Genomic DNA, 19,682 nt, shown 5'->3' with positions numbered 1-19,682 from the left:
GCGGGAGCTGTGCTCATTAACTGAATGATGAGCTCAAAATGCGGCCAGGGGTCCCCAGTCGGCCAAGGTAGGATTGCACCCAACCTTTTGGCCTGTTGTTGAGACCACCTTGAACAAGTTGATCATCGGGGCGGCATGGTGGCACAGTGGTTAGCACTGCTGCCTCACAGCACTAGGGACCCAGGTTCAATTCCGGCCTCAGATCACTGTCTGTGTGGAGTTTGCACTTCCTCCCGGTGTCTGCATGGGTTTCCTCCAGGTGCTCTGATTTCGTGTCTCAGTCCAAAGATGTGCGGGTTAGGTTGATTGGCCATGCTAAATTGACCCTAATGCCAGGGGGATTAGCAGGATAAATGTTTGGGGTTATGGGAATAGGGCCTGGGTGGGATGTGGTCAGTACATACTCGATGGGCTGAATGGCCTCCTTCTGTACTGTAGGGATTCTTTGATTCTATTAATGCCTGCCAGAAATATGCAAAGCGGGCGGATCATGAGGTGAATCCATGTACAATGCTGATTTCTTGTCAGTTTGAAGCTCAGTGTTCCAGCTGATATCCTCTCTTAACCTCACACTGTTGAACACAACTTTCAGAGGCATGAAGGATCCCCTCATTAGTTTTACTTAAAGGAATCATTAACCATTGAAAGGTTAGAAGCAGCTTTATTTCTTCTGGCTGTTGTTAGTATAGGATTTTGGTGCTTTCCACTGCTACTACAAATAGAGATAGTTACTATAGAGATTAGCGTGTAGGCACTGAAGGACTTCTTGCTGATGTGAAGGTTTTGGCACAATCGAGCTGTGTCCTGACTTGGGTGCAGTAGGCAGTCTTCTTTGAATTGAGCATGGCCGGCAGAATGACCAGGGAGCACACTGTGAGCATTGACGTGCCTGGTTTCTTCCAGGCTGCTGCTGGAGTGTGCATTATGCACCGGGGAGTTCACTGATGCTGTCTGTGCAAAGAGAGATAATTTCATTTCATTCCCTCTTGCCAAAGAGAAGCAGGCAGAGCGTGCACAAGGATTTACGAGGATTACAGATTTCTCTTGGTGCGGAGTGCCACTGACTGCACGCACATTGCTTCGATGTGCCTCTGTCTCCTGCTTGAACACCAAGAGATTCTGCTTCCTGTGTATGGGGCTGATGTGTGACCACAAGCAGCGAGTAATGCTGGTCAGAACCTGGTATCCTGGCAGCAGTGATGATGCCTTCATTCTGTGACAGTCTGCTGTACCCGCTGTATTTCAGCCTTCATGACAGACCAACAGGAGCCTGCTGGGTGACAAGGGTCATCATTGACAGCAAAGCTCATGACTCTAGTTTGCAATCAACAGCATTGTTAAGAAAGCCCACCAACGCCTCTATTTTTCAGGAGGCTAAGGAAATTTAGCATGTCAGCTACAACTCTCACCATTTTTTACAGATGTACCATAAAAACATTCTTTCTGGTTGTATCACAGCTTGTTATGGCTCCTGCTCTGTCCAAGACCACAAGAAACTACAAAGGGTTATGAACGAATCCCAGTCCATCATGCAAACCAGCCTCCCATCCATTGACTCTGTGTACACTTCCTGCTGCCTCAGAAAAGCAGCCAGCATAATCAAGGACCCCATGCACTTCGGACATACCCTCTTCCACCTTCTTCCATTGGGATAAAGATACAAAAGTTTGAGATCACGTACCATCTGACTCAAGAACAGCCTCTTCCCTGCTGCCATCAGACTTTTGAATGGTCCTATCGCATATTAAGCTGATCTTTTTCTCTATACCTTATCAGTAACTGTAACACTATATTCTGCACCCTCTCCTTTCCTTCTCCCCTATGTATTATATGAACGGTATGATCTGTCTGTATAGCTCGCAAGAAAGAATACTTTTCACTGAATCCCAATACTTGTGACAATAATAGATCAATTCAACACATTGAAAACCATGCTGTCATCACATGCCCACTCATATCCTAAGGCAACAATTGCACTGCCTGGACCACCCTGAAGGAATCCAGCAGTACTCGATCTGTGGCGGCAAGTTGCATACTGTATAACCTGGCCATCATGAGGGAAGAGTTCTAACCTTCTCCTATCAGGCAAGAGGTTGGGGTGGAGGGAGAGGAATCAAAGGAGGCCAGGAAGAGAAGGAGGAGAAGGAAGTGGAAAGGAATTGAAACTTAAATGGCCTTTCTAACTAATAGCTTCTCCCCCAATTCCCCATTCACTAACTGTCACATACACCTTGCCTTCCTTTGGTTACAGACCATCACATCATCCTCATGACTGCAATGCCAAAATAAAAACCAATTCAGTATACACGTTACAATCAAAATTTTATAAGTTAAATCGAGCCTTTACTGAATACAAAATTGAACTGATAATCCTTCTACATTCCCATAGTACCTGTCTTTTTTGAACCAATGACATAGGTATGAAAAGCGATGAGGTCCTGAAGTTGGAATATAGAGAGTTAGGCAGAAGGCTAAAGTGCAAGACCACAAGGGTCGTAATTTCTGGACAATTGCCGGTGCCACATGCTAGTGGGAGTAGGAATAGGAAGATTAGGCAGATGAATGTGTGGCTTGAGAGCTGGTGCAGGGGGCAGGGATTTAGATTTGTGGATCATTGGGATCTCTTTTGGGGAAGGGCTGACCTGTTCAAGAGAGACGGGTTACACCTGAACTGGAGGGGGACTAATATACTGGCAGGGAGATTTGCTCATGCCACTTGGGAGGGTGTAAACTAGTTTGGCAGAGGAGTGGGACCCAAAGCAGTAGAGAGACAGAAGAGAAGGTTGAAGACAGCATGAAGCAAGCCAGTTAAATAGGAAGGGCAGTGCAGTAATCCTAGTACCAGACAGATCAGACAGAAGCAGAGCAGAGTGCAAGGGAAGTCCAGATTAAACTGCATTTATTTCAATGCAAGAGGCCTGACGGGCAAGGCAGATGAACTCAGGGCATGGATGGGTACATGGGACTGAGATATTATAGCTATTACTGAAACATGGATAAGAGAGGGACAGGACTGGCAGCTTAATGTTCCAGGGTACAGATGCTATAGGAATGATAGAACAGGAGGTAAGAGAGGAGAGGGAATTGCATTTTTGATTAGGGAGAACGTCACGGCAGTACTGAGAGGATATTTCTGAGGGTTTGCCCACTGAGTCTATATGGGTAGAACAGAGAAATAATAAGGGGGAAATCACTTTGATAGGATTGTGCTATAGGGCCCCAAATAGCCAGTGGGAAATTAAGGAGCAAATATGTAAGGAGATTACAAATAGCTCCAAGAAAAATAGGATGGTAATGGTACATTGACTGGACCAACCATAGTATTAGGGACTTGGATGGAGTGTATTAAGGAGGAATTTCTCATTCAGAATGTGGATGTCCCGACTAGAGAGGGGGCAAAACTTAACCTCCTCTTGGGAAATAAGGAAGGGCAGGTGACAGAAGTGTTAGTGAGGGATCACTTTGCAACCAGTGGCCATAATTCCATTAGTTTTAAGATAGCTATGGAAAATGATAAGTTTGGCCTAAAAGTTAAAATTCTAAATTGGGGCAAGGCCAATTTTGATGTAATTAGACAGGAACTTTCAAAAGTTGATTGGGGGAATCTGTTGGCAGGCAAAGGGACGTCTGGTAAGTGGGAGGCTTTCAAAAGTGTGTTAACTAGGTTTCGGGGTAAAGTACATTCCTTTTAGAGTGAAGGGCAAGGCTGGTAGAAGTAAGGAACCCGGGATGACTTGGGATATTGAGGCCCTGGTCAAGAAGAAGAAGGAGGCATGTGACATGCATAGGCAGCTGGGATCAAGTGGATCCCTTGAAGAGTATAGAGAGTGTCGTTGCAGAGTTAAGAGAGAAATCAGGAGGGCAAAAAGGGGACAGGAGATTGTTTTGGCAGATACGGCAAAGGAGACTCCAAAGAGCTTCTGCAAATACATAAAGGGTAAAAGAGTAACTAGGGAGAGAGTAGGGCCTCTTAAGGATCAACAAGGTCATCTATGTGTGGATCCATAAGATTTGGGTGAGATTTTAAATAAATATTTCTCATCAGTATTTGGCAAATGTTGTGCTTTTGTTCAAGAAGGGTTGCAGGGAAAAGCCTAGTTAATGGTAGAGCGTTGGGGAGAGTTATAGAATAAAGAGATCTAGGGATACAGGTTCATAACTCCTTGAAAGTGGAGTCACAGGTGGACAGGGTGGTGAAGAAGAATTCGGCAGGCTTGGTTTCATTGCTCAGAACATTGAATACAAGAGTTGGGATGTCTTGTTGAAGTTGTACAGATCATTGGTAAGGCCGCATTTGGAATACTGTGTACAGTTCTGGTCACCCTATTATAGAAACGATATTATTAAACTAGAAAGAGTGCAGAAACGATTTATCAGGATGCTACTGGGACTTCATGGTTTGATAGACTGGGACTTTTTTCCCTTGAGTGCAAAAGGCTTAGGGGTGATCTTATAGAGGTCTATAAAATAATGAAGGGCATAAATAAGCTAGATAGTCAACATCTTTTCCCAAAGATAGGGGAATCTTAAACTAGAGGGCTTGGGTTTAAGGTGAGAGGGGAGAGATACAAAAGGTTCCAGAGGGGCAATTTTTTCGCACAGAGAGTGGTGAGTGTCTGGAATGAGCTGCCAGACGTAGTAGTAGAGGCGGGTACAATTTTGTCTTTTAAAAAGCAATTAGACAGTTACATGGGCAAGATGGGTATAGAGGCATATGGACCAAATGCGGGCAATTGGGACGAGCTTAATGGTAAAAACTGGGCAGCATGGACAAGTTGAGCCAAAGGGCCTGTCTCCATGCTATAAACCTCTATGACTTTATAGCCTTTGCCTGACCTCGTGTTCCTAAACCGTGCTAATGCTTCTCACTGCACTAGTGGCAGCAGCTTGGCTTGTGGAGGGCTGTTGACTTTCAGCCACTTTCTGTGGCTCCAGATGGACTGGAGGCTCATGCAGCCCTGGGCCTAGAAACCAAATTATAAACCGCACCAACTCAAACTGGCATCAGTCCAGCCTAACTGACTGAAAACTAGAGCAATAGTGGAGTGGCCGGAATGGAAAGACAAGTGCTCTCGCCCTGAGAGAGAACTATAGGTTTATGCTGCAAGTGCCACTGCCACTTCCATGGGGTAGTCCCTCAGGAATATTAGCAATAAGTTGGAGGGCAGATAGCTGGACTGCAGTGACACTCTGTTATCCAGAGATATGATAGCAGCAATCTGAGCTTCCACTGCAGGACACAGATGTTGGGTAGCTGCTACTTGTGCTGCAATCGAAATTGAGACATTGGTTATCAAACACTGCATCATGGTTGAGTCCACAAGTGTTCTCATGGATTTGGCCAGCACTTCCACGCTGGAGAGAATTGACTCCATGCTCTGTGTAAAACCCTGTGGCAAGGTGGTCCCTGACTTTTAAAAAATTAATTCATGGGCCATGGCTGTCATGGCTGGCCAACATTTATTATGTGGAGATGCTGGCGTTGGACTGGGGTAAGCACAGTAAGAAGTCTCACAACACCAGGTTAAAATCCAACAGGTTTATTTGGTAGCAAATACCATAAGCTTTCGGAGCTTGCTGCTCCTTCGTCAGATGGAGTGGTCTCTCATTTATTGCCCATCCCTGGTTGTTCTTGGCTAGACTTTTTCAGAGGGCAGTTGAGAGTCAACCACATTGCTGTGGCTCTGGAGTCACATGTAGGCCAGACCAGGTAAGGACAGCAGATTTCCTTCCCTAAAGGACATTAGTGAACCAGATGGGTCTTTCCGACAATTGACAATGGTTTCATGGTCATCAGTAGATTCTTAACACCAGATATTTTTTATTGAATTCAAATTCCACCATTTGACATGGCAGGATTCGAACCCAGGTCCCAAGAACAGGAGCTGAGTTTCTGGATTAATAGTTTCATGATGATAGCACTGGGCCATCGCCTCCCTGTACTCATCCGTACTCCATGACATTGAACACACAATTTCTGACAGGTCTCCCAATGTGCCAAACATTTCTGTATATGTATCCAACAAGGTTTTTCTGTAAGCTGCCCCCATCAAAGTCCTCCAGCAGAATCACCCGCTCGGGCCGACGGTGAACCCCCACCATCAGGAAACCTGGTGGCAGGATCACATAACATGCAAAACCCTGTGACAGCGATGGGACCAGAAGATCCCACCACCAGCCAATGGCGGACCGCCTCCGCCGCTGCGATACACGTGGAGGGAGGCGTGGAAAATCTCACCCAGTATCTGAGCTGGTGACTGCAAGTGTGAAATTGAGTGATGGTGTTTATTCATCATCAAAGTCCACAGGGTCTTTCTCTATGTTGTGGCCAGATTGCAATTCTTGCGTATCTGACAGGAAAGTGGGATAAGGTTTTATCAGGAAAGGGGGGAAAGTAAGAGATGTAGCTTGCACTATTTGCAGCTTCTCTGTCAGAAGAGATGCGGGATGAGGTACAAGTTGAATATATAAGTATGAGGATATCAGCACGTTCAATAGATTCAGCAATGGTCATCCCTCAGTCCCATAATCCCAGCACCATTTCCTCCATGGGGGTCTTTCTCTCCGGTTAGCTCCTGCTGGCTCCGGTTGTATGCCACCATCTGCAAGAGAAAGGAAAACGTGTCATGGAGCTTTGTGCAATCTGTTTGAGTGATGAGGCTGGCGTGGTTAAATAGCTGGGCATATGTGCGTGCTGTGAGATGTGGACGTATAGGTGCGGTAGAGCTAGGTGTGTGAGGGTGAGGTGAATCTTATGAATATTAGGTATGAGTTGTGTTTGTGGGATATAGGTGCCAATGGCAAGGCCGGTCACAAATCCCTAAGTGAAGGTGGTGGTGACCCACTGCCTTGAACTGCTGCAGTCTGTATGGTGTAGGTACATTCGCAGTGCTGCTAGTATGGGCGTTCCAGGATTTTGACCTAGTGATGATGAAGGAATGGCAAGATAGTTCCAAGTTAGAATAATCTGTGACTTGGAAGGAACTTGCAGATAGTGGTATTCCTATGTGTCTTGCCTTTGTTCTTCTAGGCCGTAGAAGTTAAATTTGGAAGGTGTAGTTGAAAGTAAGTGTTGGGTGTGTGGTGCATTGAGCAACACCTGAGGCTAATGGTGCAGTTGGTAAGATATGGCATTTGAAAATCCATTCACTCACCTTGACCATTCACACAAGATCATTAATCTTTTTCACAGTCTAACATCTGCCATTGACTTCTGTGGCTATCTGCTCCAACTGCCTTCTCATTGTGTGTCTGGAAGGCCTCCTCCTCTCTGTAGATTATAAGACACCTCTACTTCTTTCTATCTCCTTCACCTAGGCCTCTAGTGCAGTGTCTGCTGCCTGGGTGCCTGCTCGTTCCAATGGCCAACCATCTTCACTCTTGCGGTTAGATTCAGTTGCAGAATGACTCTTAGCATCTGCACTATCTACAAGCACCTCCTCATTAAGAGGTGCAGCAAGCTTTAAGTAGTGCTAGTGTGCATTACTAATGATATGGAGTTCCCTGCTGATGCATGCAGTGAATGAACAACATGGGTTAGTCCTAGCTGCATGAATAATTACAATTACCAGATAGCACAAAGTTGGCATGCTGCTTACATTACACTAAATGGGGGCAAAGTGATCCCCATCCCCATTTTCAGAGCCATCCAGTATAGTCAGCAAGCAAATTGTTACTTATTGTACAGAGAACCTATTTATGATTGCTCACTGAGTATTGTATAGAATTCCACTTTATTTTATAGATCAAAGTTAAAATGTTGGTTTTAATGTGTGTTTTTTGGCAGGATAGAGATTAAATTCAATGCTGCGAAAACCCCATTATCATGTCATGAAAATTCAAATTCAATTGTCTAATTCAAAGCAACAGGATACCTTAATTTCATTTCACATTTCTGCACTCCCTGTGGGAACCGAAGTATACTTTGCATGTAAGTGCCAATGAGAAACAATATAGGAAGCGGACACATTGTACACAGAGCTAATGTGAGTGGACCCATCAAATTAAGACAAGCTGCTTTCCTAACAGCAGTTGAAAGGTAGACAAAGTAAGGGAGAAAAAGACAGTTTTTCTGTAAAAAAGACCAATCTGTGATGGATTCATGCTTCTTCAGTGTGCTTTCCTGTATTAGGTGGCAAACATTGGCCAACACCATAGTCTTATTCCTGCCCATGAAGCAGGCAACACAGCTGTGCCGATAGTGGAGTTCTAACAGGGTCAAGGATATAACTAGCCAGCAAATGGGAAACCCCAACATGCCATTCTATTGGTGACAGAGGTGTTTGTGGATTTTGATGGCCTTTCTGCCAGTTTGAATGTCTGAGTGGAACACCAACTGCAAAAGAAAACCATGCATTGCTTCTCCACAAAAGGTGAATGGAATTTTAGCCAAACGTTCTTTGAAATTTAAACCAGGTAGCTTGACTCTGATTGGTCAAAGGATTGGCCCTGAGGACTAAACCAGCAAATGGCTGTCACTAATTTTGTTCAGCTGAAAGAGACGCACTGTGTCTACCTGTTCTTTCTGTCTGCAAAGAACACGGTTTGTCACTAACAGGATGCTGCCGCCAAGCCAAAAAGATGCTCTGCCTATCACTCAGATGAGTAATGTGGTATATAAATTTCAGTATCATATGTTCCAAAGACTGGTAGATCGTATCAAACAGCATTTATTGCCCAGCTTTAATTGCTCTTATTGAGAGGCTTGATAACCAATTTCAAGGTTCAGTTAAGAGTAGAATGCATTGTCGTGGGTCTGGAGCCACATGTAGGCTGGACCAGGTCAAGAGGGCAGCTTCCTTCCCTAAAGAGCACTGATGAACTAAATGGGTTTTTAATGGCAATTCGGTTGTTATAAGGTCACCATTATTGATGCGGATTTTTTATTTCAGTCTCACTTAATTAAATCTGAATTTAAATTGCTGTCTTTCCATGGTAGGATTTGACTCATATCTCTGGATCATTAGTTGTGGTCTCTGGATTAGTCACCCCGGAAGATAACCATTATGTTACTCTCCCCGGTTACTAGAAGTTTTAGGCTCGCATGTTGGCTGCCCATCTCTGAAATCGCACACCAGGTACCCACAAAAGTGCCAAGGGCAACCAGAGACCCAAGAAAGAGAGGTCAAATTGAGAACAACAGAAGAATCCATAGCGGGGTCAACAAAAGACCCCAGAGCAAGGGAGGCAACATTCAGGTGAACCACAAGATGGTTATCCAAATAGGAATCGTGCAAAGGGACAAGAAGGGCAAGAGGTTCCTGGACTATGTTTAAGATCATTTTCTGTAGCAGTATGTTTCTGGTCCAATGGCAACCCAACTGTTGGACATGGTTCTGGACAATGAGTTGGCACACATAGATCAACTATCAGTGGGAGAACATTGAGGGGGACAGTGACCCCATTGTATCATAAGCCTTAAGTTGGCAATGGAAAAGGACAAGGAGCAATCCAGAGCAGGAATAGTTAATTGGGGGAATGCCAGCTTTGATAGGATGAGAATGCATCTGCGTCGAGTGAGTTGGAATCAAATGTTGGCAGAAAAGACAATGGCTAAACAATGGGTCGCCTTCAAAGAAAAGCTATTGCAGGCAATGTCAAAATATATTTCCTTGAAGGGGAAAGGTAGGACAAATAAATCCAGAGCACCTTGAGAGATACAGGTGAAGATGGAAAAGAAGAAGTATGACAGGTGTCAGGTAGAAAATACAATGGAGAATCAGGCTGAATATAGAAGGACGAGAGAGGAAGTGAAAAGCTAATATGAAAAGCAAGGAGAGAGCATGAGAAGAGACTGACAGCTAACATAAAAGAGAATCCCAAGGTCTTCTATAAGCATATAAATAATAAAATGGTGGTGAAAGATAGAGTCGGGCTGATTAGGGATAAAAAAGGAGACTTGCATGTGGAGGTAGGAGAAATAATGAAGGTATTAATGAAGGTTTAATACCTTCATTATTTCAATGGATGCCATTGGACCATCTGTATTTCCAAAGGAAGAGGATGCTATTCAGGCCAAGGCCCGAGAGGAAGTGACTGGTACACTGGAAGAATTTACAATTGAGAAGGAGGAGGTGTTTCTTTACTTAAAGTTGATAAGGTACCAGGACTGGATGAGATGCATTCAAGGATACTGAGGGAGGTGAGAATGGAAACTGCAGAGGCACTAGTTATAATCTTGTAGTCTTCTTTAGACACAGGGGTTGTGCCAGAGAACTGGAGAATTGTGAATAGTACACCATTGTTGAAATAGGTGTGCAAGGATAATGCCAGGTCTTACAGACCATTCAGTTTGACTTCAGTGATAGGGAATCTTCTGGAAACTATAGTTCAAGCCAAAATCAATAGCCACTTAAACAAGTGCAGGATAATTAAGGAAAGCCAGTATGGATTCATCAAGGGAAATCATGTTTAACTAACTTGCTAGAGTTTTTTGAGGAGCTATCAGAGACGGTTGATAAGGGCAGTGCTGTTGATGTGGTGCAGATAGATTTTCAAAAGACATTTGATACAGTGCCACACAACAGACTTATGGGCAAAATTCTAGCTCCTGGAATAAAAGGGAAAGTAGGCACTTGGATAAGAAATTGCCTGAGTTATAGCAGAGTGGTGATAAATGGCTGTTTTTCAGATTTGAGGAAGGTTTGTAGTGGAGTTCCCCAGGGGTCAGTGTTGGGACCCTAACATTTCCTGTTATTTACTAATGACTTGGACTGTGGTGTAAAGCTTTGATTTCAAAATTTGCAGATTATATAACGATTGAAAGAACCATAGAATAGAATCCCTACAGTACAGAAAGAGGCCATTCGGCCCATCGAGTCTGCACCGACCACAATCCCACCCAGGCCCTACCCCCATATCCCTACATATTTACCCACTAATCCTATGCATCTCAGGACACTAAGGGCAATTTTAGCATGGCCAATCAACCTAACCCGCACATCTTTGGACTGTGGGAGGAAACTGGAGCACCCGGAGGAAACCCACACAGACACGAGGAGAATGTGCAAACTCCACACAGACAGTGGCCCAAGCCGGGAATCGAACCCAGGTCCCTGGAGCTGTGAAGCAGCAGTGCTAACCATTGTGCTACCGAGAGAGTTATCAATAAGGAGGAGCACAAAAAGCAAATCAAATGGAGATAACCAAGTGGCAAGTGTGATGTTAGTGTACCTTTTGAGAGTTTAAAAAAAAATCCATGCTCACAGCCTTAGGTGATGTCACTGTTGGGAGGAGGAAAAAACTGTGTGCATGTCAGGTGACAGGAGTTAATTTTCAGTTTCAGTTTGGGAAGTTTGAGTGTTAGTAGCATCAAGCTGAAAGAGAAGTCTCTCCCTGTTTTTTTTCTTTGGAAGTTCTGTTGGTTTGCTGAAAGCAAGATCTTGCTTTTCTGAAAATCTGTTGTTGTTGAGGGCTGGACCAGAGTCTCTCTGGTGTTCTGGGAAGCTGTCTCGTCTTCAAACTGTTCTGAATCTCAAGGCATTTGACTGCAGAGTTCAACTAATGGCCTCAATCCCAGTATCACGTGAACCTTAGTCTATGCTGTGTTGAACCTGTTTAAAGGGTTTTTTTATGGTGGTTGGTTTGATTGGGACAACTTATAAATATTCATTAAGGGTTATACGTTATTGTGGTTGTTTTATTTCTGTTTGTAATTGTTAGAAGTTATTGCTAATTTTCTTTCCATACGTGTTAACTATATTTTTAAATAAACTTTGTTTGATAAAAGCTCCCTAGTGGGTCTTTTGAATCACACCTGAAGTGGAACATATCATGCTTATCCTAGCCAAACCCAAGATGCAAAACCTATGATTCAGGCGGGCTTCAAAAAACACTTTGGAGTTTCTAACCTGAACACAGGTATCAAAATCACAGGGAATTACTACCATTCCACAAACATAGTTGATAGAAATATGGAAAAACTGTAAATGTAAGGTCAGAGTCTTGAGATGGGGGAGCTGAGGTAGCAAGTAAAGATGTATTATTGTATTCTGTTGGAAGGGCGGAAAGTTTCCTTTAGAGAGAAAGGGGGATGCTGTGATATTGTGTGCACGCCATTGCAATGGTGCTTGGCAGAGCAAGGACTTATGTGGGACGGGAGAATGGCACCGTCCACAGTATGGTGTATAAAGTCTCATGGTAATAGGCCCAGAGAGAGCAGCTAGCCTGCGAGGCAGCAACACCGTGCAAGACAGTAACCTGGAAGCTGTAACTAGTTAAAGATTATCAATAAAGGTGTCATGTTTAAACATACAAGTCTCAGGATCGCATCAAGACATCTGAAGAACCCATAACACATCAGGTATGAACATTAATAACAATGCAAGCAATAGATATGTTTGTTATTGCTGACGCATGTCTGTGACTTCCTGATTTTTGTGGCCCGCAGGCATTACTCCCTGGCTGCAATGTGTATTCAGCAAAGCAGCCATTAGGTATAGCACTAGTACACTTCATAATCCTTCTACACTGACTTCTCTTAGTTATCTTCAACACCATTCTCATTTTCAATTTCTCTTTATTTTTCAGAAATCCTGACAAAGGAATTCAGTTCCTGATCGCCCGTGGATTCATCCCTGACACGGCAATTGGGGTTGCTCACTTTCTGCTGCAGCGGAAGGGGCTGAGCCGCCAGATGATTGGGGAGTTTCTTGGCAACAGCAAGAAACAGTTCAACAGGGATGTTTTGGAGTAAGTAATGACAACATCTTGCACCATCTTCCACCCTGCCCCCTCCCACACCATCTTCCAGACCAAGAGGCCACTAGGACAATTTGACCCTTAAAAGGATTCTGTAGAAAATGACACAAGTTACCTCTTGGTGAAAAAGTTCAGTCGCGTGACCTCACAGAACATTGCAGTCTTCATAAATAGTTAAAATTGCTTTTACAAGGACTGGTGGGTGACAGTATGAGTACAATGATGGGTTTTTGTGCTGTTGCTGCATCTATCTGAAGTGCACTGTGGCAGATGATCTGTTCTTAGGAGACACACAAGAGGCTTTTCAGAAAAAATGTAAAAGCATAAGAATTACTGCTGGAAGAAAAGCAAACCACTATCACAGCACTTTCATCGAGTTCAGGAATGTGAGCATGGGGACTTCTTAAAAACCTACATCATAGCAATACATAAAACAATTTCGCTTGAACACTGCACTTAAACGGAGTATGGCTTCTTTAGAGGGGCTATACATCATAGGGAAGATATTGGTTCATGAAGCAGAGTTAATGAAGAGTGCACTGCAAGCGTACTCTGTTGGGACCAGGAACTGAACAACTTCTTCAGCTTAATTTAATTGGAGGGAGTGCACATGGGTGTACTTTTGGCCACAGCTAGAAAACAATAACAGAATTATTGGTGCATCATGAACTTTACAGGTACCAGCACCATTCAAAAAGGCAGATGCAGTCAGAGTCCATGGTAGAGTCAGGATTGTTTTTTTGTTGTAGGTAAGTGGGCAAGAATATTCTACCATCTGAGGAAGCATGGTGCATTGTTGGATGCATGTGTGCTAGAAACTGTAGATTGAACGTTGATGGTCTTTCTATTTATTCAAATGTTCTGCTCCCAAGTGACCAAGTTTGTGTTTGTTGTGCCAAGGCTGGGGTGGTGCAGTGCCCTAAGCACCAATCTGGACAGTTCACCCTTGTCAGAATCTTTCTTTATAGATTTTTTAGAGAAAATCATACCCATAGGCGACCCTTGATATACCTAACTTTGCAATATTAGCCTCATTTCTATCCCTCATTAAAAGGCCATTACACTAACCCTCTTGCATGACCTATACTCTCGGTTTACATTAAAGTAAACTTTATTGATTCCTTCCTGTAGTTCTAGACTATAGGAAGGTATCATTCGACCAGACGGATGGACTGAACAGTGGCAAATGTGGTTCAGTATGGAGAAATATGAGGTAATGCATTTGGGGAAGGCCAACAAGTTAAGGAAATACACAATAAATTATAAGAAACTAAGAAATGTGGAGGCCCTGTAGCTCAGAAGGGTAGGGAAAGGAGGAGGAAGGCTGTAGTGATAGGGGATTCTATAGTGAGGGGGTCGGACAGGCGATTCTGTGGACGCGGTCAAGAAACTCGGATAGTAGTTTGCCTCCCTGGTGCCAGGATCCGGGATGTTTCTGATCGCGTCCAAGATATCCTGAAGTGGGAGGGAGAAGAGCCAGAGGTCGTGGTACATATTGGTACCAATGACATAGGTAGGAAAAGAGAAGAGGTCCTGAAAAGAGAATATAGGGAGTTGGGAAGGGAGTTGAGAAGAAGGACAGCAAAGGTAGTAATCTCGGGATTGCTGCCTGTGCCACGCGACAGTGAGAGTAGGAATGGAATGAGGTGGAGGATAAATGCATGGCTGAGGGATTGGAGCAGGGGGCAGGGATTCAGGTTTCTGGATCATTGGGACCTCTTTTGGGGGAGATGTGACCTGTACAATAAGGACGGGTTGCACTTGAATCCCAGGGGACCAATATCCTGGCGGGGAGGTTTGCTAAGGCTACTGGGGAGAGTTTAAACTAGAATGGTTGGGAGGTGGGAATCAAATTGAAGTGACTGGGAGAGAGGAGGTTAGCTCACAAATAGAGAAAGCTTGTCGACAGTGTGAGAGGGAGGATAGACGGGTGATAGAAAAAGGGAGCGCTCAGACCAAAGGTTTGAGATGTGTCTATTTTCACGCAAGGAGTGTTGTGAACAAAGTGGATGAGCTCAGAGCGTGGATCACTACTTGGAAATATGATGTGGTGGCCATTACAGAGACTTGGATGACTCAGGGATAAGACTGGTTACTTCAAGTGCCGGGTTTCAGATGTTTCAGAAGGGACAGGGAGGGAGGCAAAAGTGGTGGGGGAGTGGCACTGTTGATCAGAGATAGTGTCACGGCTGCAGAAAAGATGGACACCATGGAGGGATTGTCTATGGAGTCTCTGTGGGTGGAGGTTAGGAACAGGAAGAGGTCAATAACTTTACTGGGTGTTTTCTATAGGCCGCCCAATAGTAACAGGGATGTTGAGGAGCAGATAGGGAAACAGATCATGGAAAGGTGTAATAATAAGAGTTGTCGTGATGGGAGATTTTAATTTCCCAAATATTGATTGGAATCTCCCTAGAGTAAGGGGTGTAGATGGGGAGGAGTTAGTTAGGTGTATTCAGGAGGGTTTCTTGACACAGTATGTAGATAAGCCTACAAGAGGAGAGGCTATACTTGATTTGGTATTGGGAAATGAACCTGGGCAGGTGTCAGATCTCTCAGTGGGAGAGCATTTTGGAGATAGTGATCATAATTCTATCTCCCTTACAATAGCATTGGAGAGAGATAGGATCAGACAAGTTAGAAAAGTGTATAATTGGAGTAAGGGGAATTATGAGGCAATCAGGCAGGAAATTGGAGGCTTAAATTGGAAAGAGGTTTTCTCAGGGAAACGTACGGAAGAAATGTGGCAAATTTTCAGGGAATATTTGTCTGGAGTTCTGCATAGCAACGTTCCAATGAGACAGGGACGTTATGGTAGGTTACAGGAACTGTGGTGTACAAAGGTTGTAATGAATCTAGTCAAGAAGAAAAGAAAACCTTACAAAAGGTTCAGGGAGCTAGGTAATGTTAGAGATCTTGAAGAGTATACGGCTAATAGGAAGGATCTTAAGAAGGAAATTAGGAGAGCCAGAAGGGGTCATGAGAAGGCCTTGGCAGGCAGGATTAAGAAAAGCCCCAAGGCATTCTACAAGTATGTGAAGAGCAAGAGGATAAGACGTGAAAGAATAGGACCTATCAAGTGTGACGGTGGGAAAGTTTGTATGGAACCGGAAGAAATTAATACTTTACTTCAGTATTCACTATGGAAAAGGAACTTGGTGGTTGTAGTGCAGACTTGCAGCGGACTGAAAAGCTTGAGCATGTAGATATTAAGAAAGAGGATGTGTTGGAGCTTTTGAAAAGTATCAAGTTAGATAAGTCGCTGGGACCAGATGAGATGTACCCCAGGCTACTGTGGGAGGTGAGGGAGGAGATTTCTGAGCCTTTGGCAATCATCTTTACATTATCAATGGAGACGGGAGAGGTTCCGGAGGATTGGAGGATTGCGGATGTTGTTCCTTTATTCAAGAAAGGGAGTAGAGTTAGCCCTGGAAATTATAGACCAGTGAGTCTAACCTCAGTGGTTGGTAAGTTGATGGAGAAGATCCTGAGAGGCAGGATTTATGAACATTTGGAGAGGTACAATATGATTAAGAATCGTCAGCATGGCTTTGTCAAAGGCAGATCATGCCTTACGAGCCTGATTGAATTTTTTGAGGATGTAACTAAACACATTGATGAAGGAAGAGCAGTAGATGTAGTATATATGGACTTCAGCAAGGCATTTGATAAGGTGCTCCATGCAAGGCTTATTGAGAAAGTGAGGGGGCATTGGATCCAAGGGGACATTGCTTTGTGGATCCAGAACCGGCTTGCCCACAGATGGCAAAGAGTGGTTATAGATGGGTCATATTCTGCATGGAGGTCAGTCACCAGTGGAGTGCCCCAGGGATCTGTTCTGGGACCCTTACTCTTTGTGATTTTTATAACTGACCTGGATGAGGAAGTGGAGGGATGGGTTGGTAAGTTTGCTGATGACACAAAGATTGGAGGTGTTGTGGATAGTGTGGAGGGATGTCAGAAGTTGCAGCGAGACATTGATAGGATGCAAGACTGGGCGGAGAAGTGGCAGATGGAGTTCAACCCAGATAAGTGTGAGGTGGTTCATTTTGGCAGGTCAAATAGGATGGCGGAATATAATATTAATGGTAGGACTCTTGGCAGAGTGGAAGATCAGAAGGATCCTGGGGTCCGAGTTCATAGGATGCTCAAAGCGGCTGTGCAGGTTGAGGCTGTGGTTAAGAAGGCGTATGGTGTACTGGCCTTCATCAATCGAGGAATTGAGTTTAGGAGTCGTGAGATAATGTTGCAGCTATATAAGACCCTGGTCAGACCACACTTGGAGTACTGTGCTCAGTTCTGGTCGCCTCATTACAGGAAGGATGTGGAAGCCATAGAAAGGGTGCAGAGGAGATTTACAAGGATGTTGCTTGGGTTGGGGAGCATGCCTTATGAGGATAGGTTGAGTGAGCTCGGCCTTTTCTCCTTGGAGAGACGAAGGATGAGGGGTGACCTGATAGAGGTGTATAAGATGTTGAGAGGTATTGATCGAGTGGATAGTCAGAGGCTTTTCCCCAGGGCTGAAATGGTTGCCACAAGAGGGCACAGGTTTAAGGTGCTGGGGAGTAGGTACAGAGGAGATATCAGGGGTAAGTTTTTCACTCAGAGGGTGGTGGGTGCCAGCGACGGTGGTGGAGGCTGATTCGATAAGGTCTTTTAAGAGACTTTTAGATAAGTACATGGAACTTAGTAAGATCAAGGGCTATAGGTAAGCCTAGTAATAGCTAAGGTAGGGACATGTTCGGCACAACTTTGTGGGCTGAAGGGCCTGTATTGTGCTGTAGTTTTTCTATGTTTCTAACGCAGCAACCGTGGCATGCATGTCCACAGATTACCGAAGGTGGATGGACAGGTACAGAAGGTGGTCCAGAAAGTATACAGGAAAATTGCCGTTATCAGTTGAATATTGAATATAAGAACTGGAAGGTTATACTGAAACTGTATCAAACATCAGGTCACAGCTAGAGTGCTATATACAAGTCTGGTCACTATAAGCAAGATGTGATTGCACTTGAGAAGATAGAGGAGATCTACAAAGGTGTTGCCTGACCTGAAGAATTTAAGTTATGAGAAACGATTGAATAGGCCAGGATAGTTCTCTATGGAGTGATTGACAGGCTGGGGGAGATGCAATGGGGAGGGGGTCAGAAGGGAGACCTAATTAAATTGTATAAAATTATAAGGGTCTAGATAGAGTGACTAAGAAGGTCCTATCTCCTTTCTGAGGGATCCATAACCAAGGGACATAAATATTGGGTAAGAGGTAGGAGATTTAGAGGGAATTTGAGGGGGTATTCTTTTACACAGAAGGTGATTGGCATCTTGAACTCATTGACTAAAAGGGTGTTAGAGGCAGAAAGCCTTATAATGTTTAAAAAGTACTTAAATATTTGCTAAGTGTTGGAATCCGCAGGACTATGGACAAAGAGTTGGAAAGTGTGATTAGGCTGGATGGCTACATGTCAGTCAAGATGTGGAGATGCCGGCGTTGGACTGGGGTAAACACAGTAAGAAGTTTAACAACACCAGGTTAAAGTCCAACAGGTTTATTTGGTAGCAAAAGCCACTAGCTTTCGGAACAGGCTGTTCCTTTGTCAGGTGGGTGGGAGTTCTGATCACAAACAGGGCACAAAGCCACAAACTCAATTTACATGAATAATGATTGGAATTTAAAAAGTAAAGACTCACATTCCAATCATTATTCATGTAAATTGAGTTTGTGTCTCTGTGTCCTGTTTGTGATCAGAACTCCCACCCACCTGACAAAGGAACAGCCTGTTCCGACAGCTAGTGGCTTTTGCTACCAAATAAACCTGTTGGACTTTAACCTGGTGTTGTTAGACTTCTTACTACATGTCAGTCAACACAGACACAGTGGACCAAACGGCTTCCTTCTGTCTTGTGAATTTCTATGATTCTGTGATAGGCTGCCTCCTGCTGTAGCAGATGATGCAAGCAAGGTAGGCAAACATCTGGCTATTTGAATATAGCAATAATTCATTGTTGTGTTCTACTGATAAAGGTACTTGGTCTTTGCTTCAATGGTAACAATATCTTTGAAGTGGACTTACAGCTTAATATGACTCCATCAGCAAGCTGTCATTCTCGATGTTACACTTCACTGTACGATGACACAACTAGTTTCTTATTCCATGTACTACTCATTCAGTAAAAACAGAAAAAAATCATAAAACAATACCATGATGTTGAGCAGCTGCAGCAAACTTAATTTAAGGAAACTTAGAAATAATGATATTGAAAAAAAATACAAAAACTTAAAACACAAGGATGCAGAACTGTGTGCAAGCTCTCAAAATCTGCTCTTGATTTGAAAAGTTATTCCTAAAATTTACGAAGTACATTACATGACTTAAGTTGAAATTGCCTAAAGTGTACAACAAATTCATACTGTATGTGTTATGATCCACATGGAGACCAATAATCTAAAAGCATCAAATTTACCAATTGACCTCAATGGAAGAAACTGATGGACAGGATTTTACTTTTTTAAAATAACTTATACTGTCGCAATCAAACCAAAGTCAACATAAGTCAAACATGATTTATCATACAATACAAACTATAAACTGCACATTGCATACAGTGCAACAGAGATAGATTTGTACATCTATCTCTGTCCCCTTAGCACATGTGGCACCATGATCCATCAAACCCTTGTCTTCCTCAGGTAGGCTTCCTGTTCCTATCTCTATGCAGCCATTACCCATCTGATTCTTCCCCAGCAGCTGCTCCCAAGCAACCCATAGGCACATTCTTCATCAAAACGCCCAGCTCTAGCTAATAGCTCTTGGAAAATTAAATGAAGCTGCAGCAGTTACTTTACTTTTCTTATCCTTGCTGCTGAATTCAACCTTTGGCTTTCCTTCTTTCAGCTGTCCCCAACACAAATCTCCACAGTCCGCATGCACTAAACTGCTGCTGAAATCTGTTCTCTCAGTGCTCTGTTCTCCTTTTGATTTCAA

General features: G+C 43.7%; 1 protein-coding gene across 1 annotated transcript in view; it reads left to right on the top strand.

The window, feature by feature from the left end:
* Positions 1–19,682, top strand: part of iqsec3a (IQ motif and Sec7 domain ArfGEF 3a) — a 237,961-nt gene that overhangs the window by 108,797 nt on the left and 109,482 nt on the right. Inside the window, exon 4 of the mRNA XM_078220002.1 lies at positions 12,529–12,690. Within this exon, the coding sequence (XP_078076128.1) occupies positions 12,529–12,690 (162 nt within the window). The remainder of the gene's footprint in view (positions 1–12,528; positions 12,691–19,682) is intronic.

This window comes from Mustelus asterias, chromosome 9, assembly GCF_964213995.1.
Source record: "Mustelus asterias chromosome 9, sMusAst1.hap1.1, whole genome shotgun sequence".
NCBI classification, from domain to species: Eukaryota; Metazoa; Chordata; class Chondrichthyes; order Carcharhiniformes; family Triakidae; genus Mustelus; species Mustelus asterias.
This window is presented reverse-complemented; position numbering and strand designations above follow the sequence as displayed.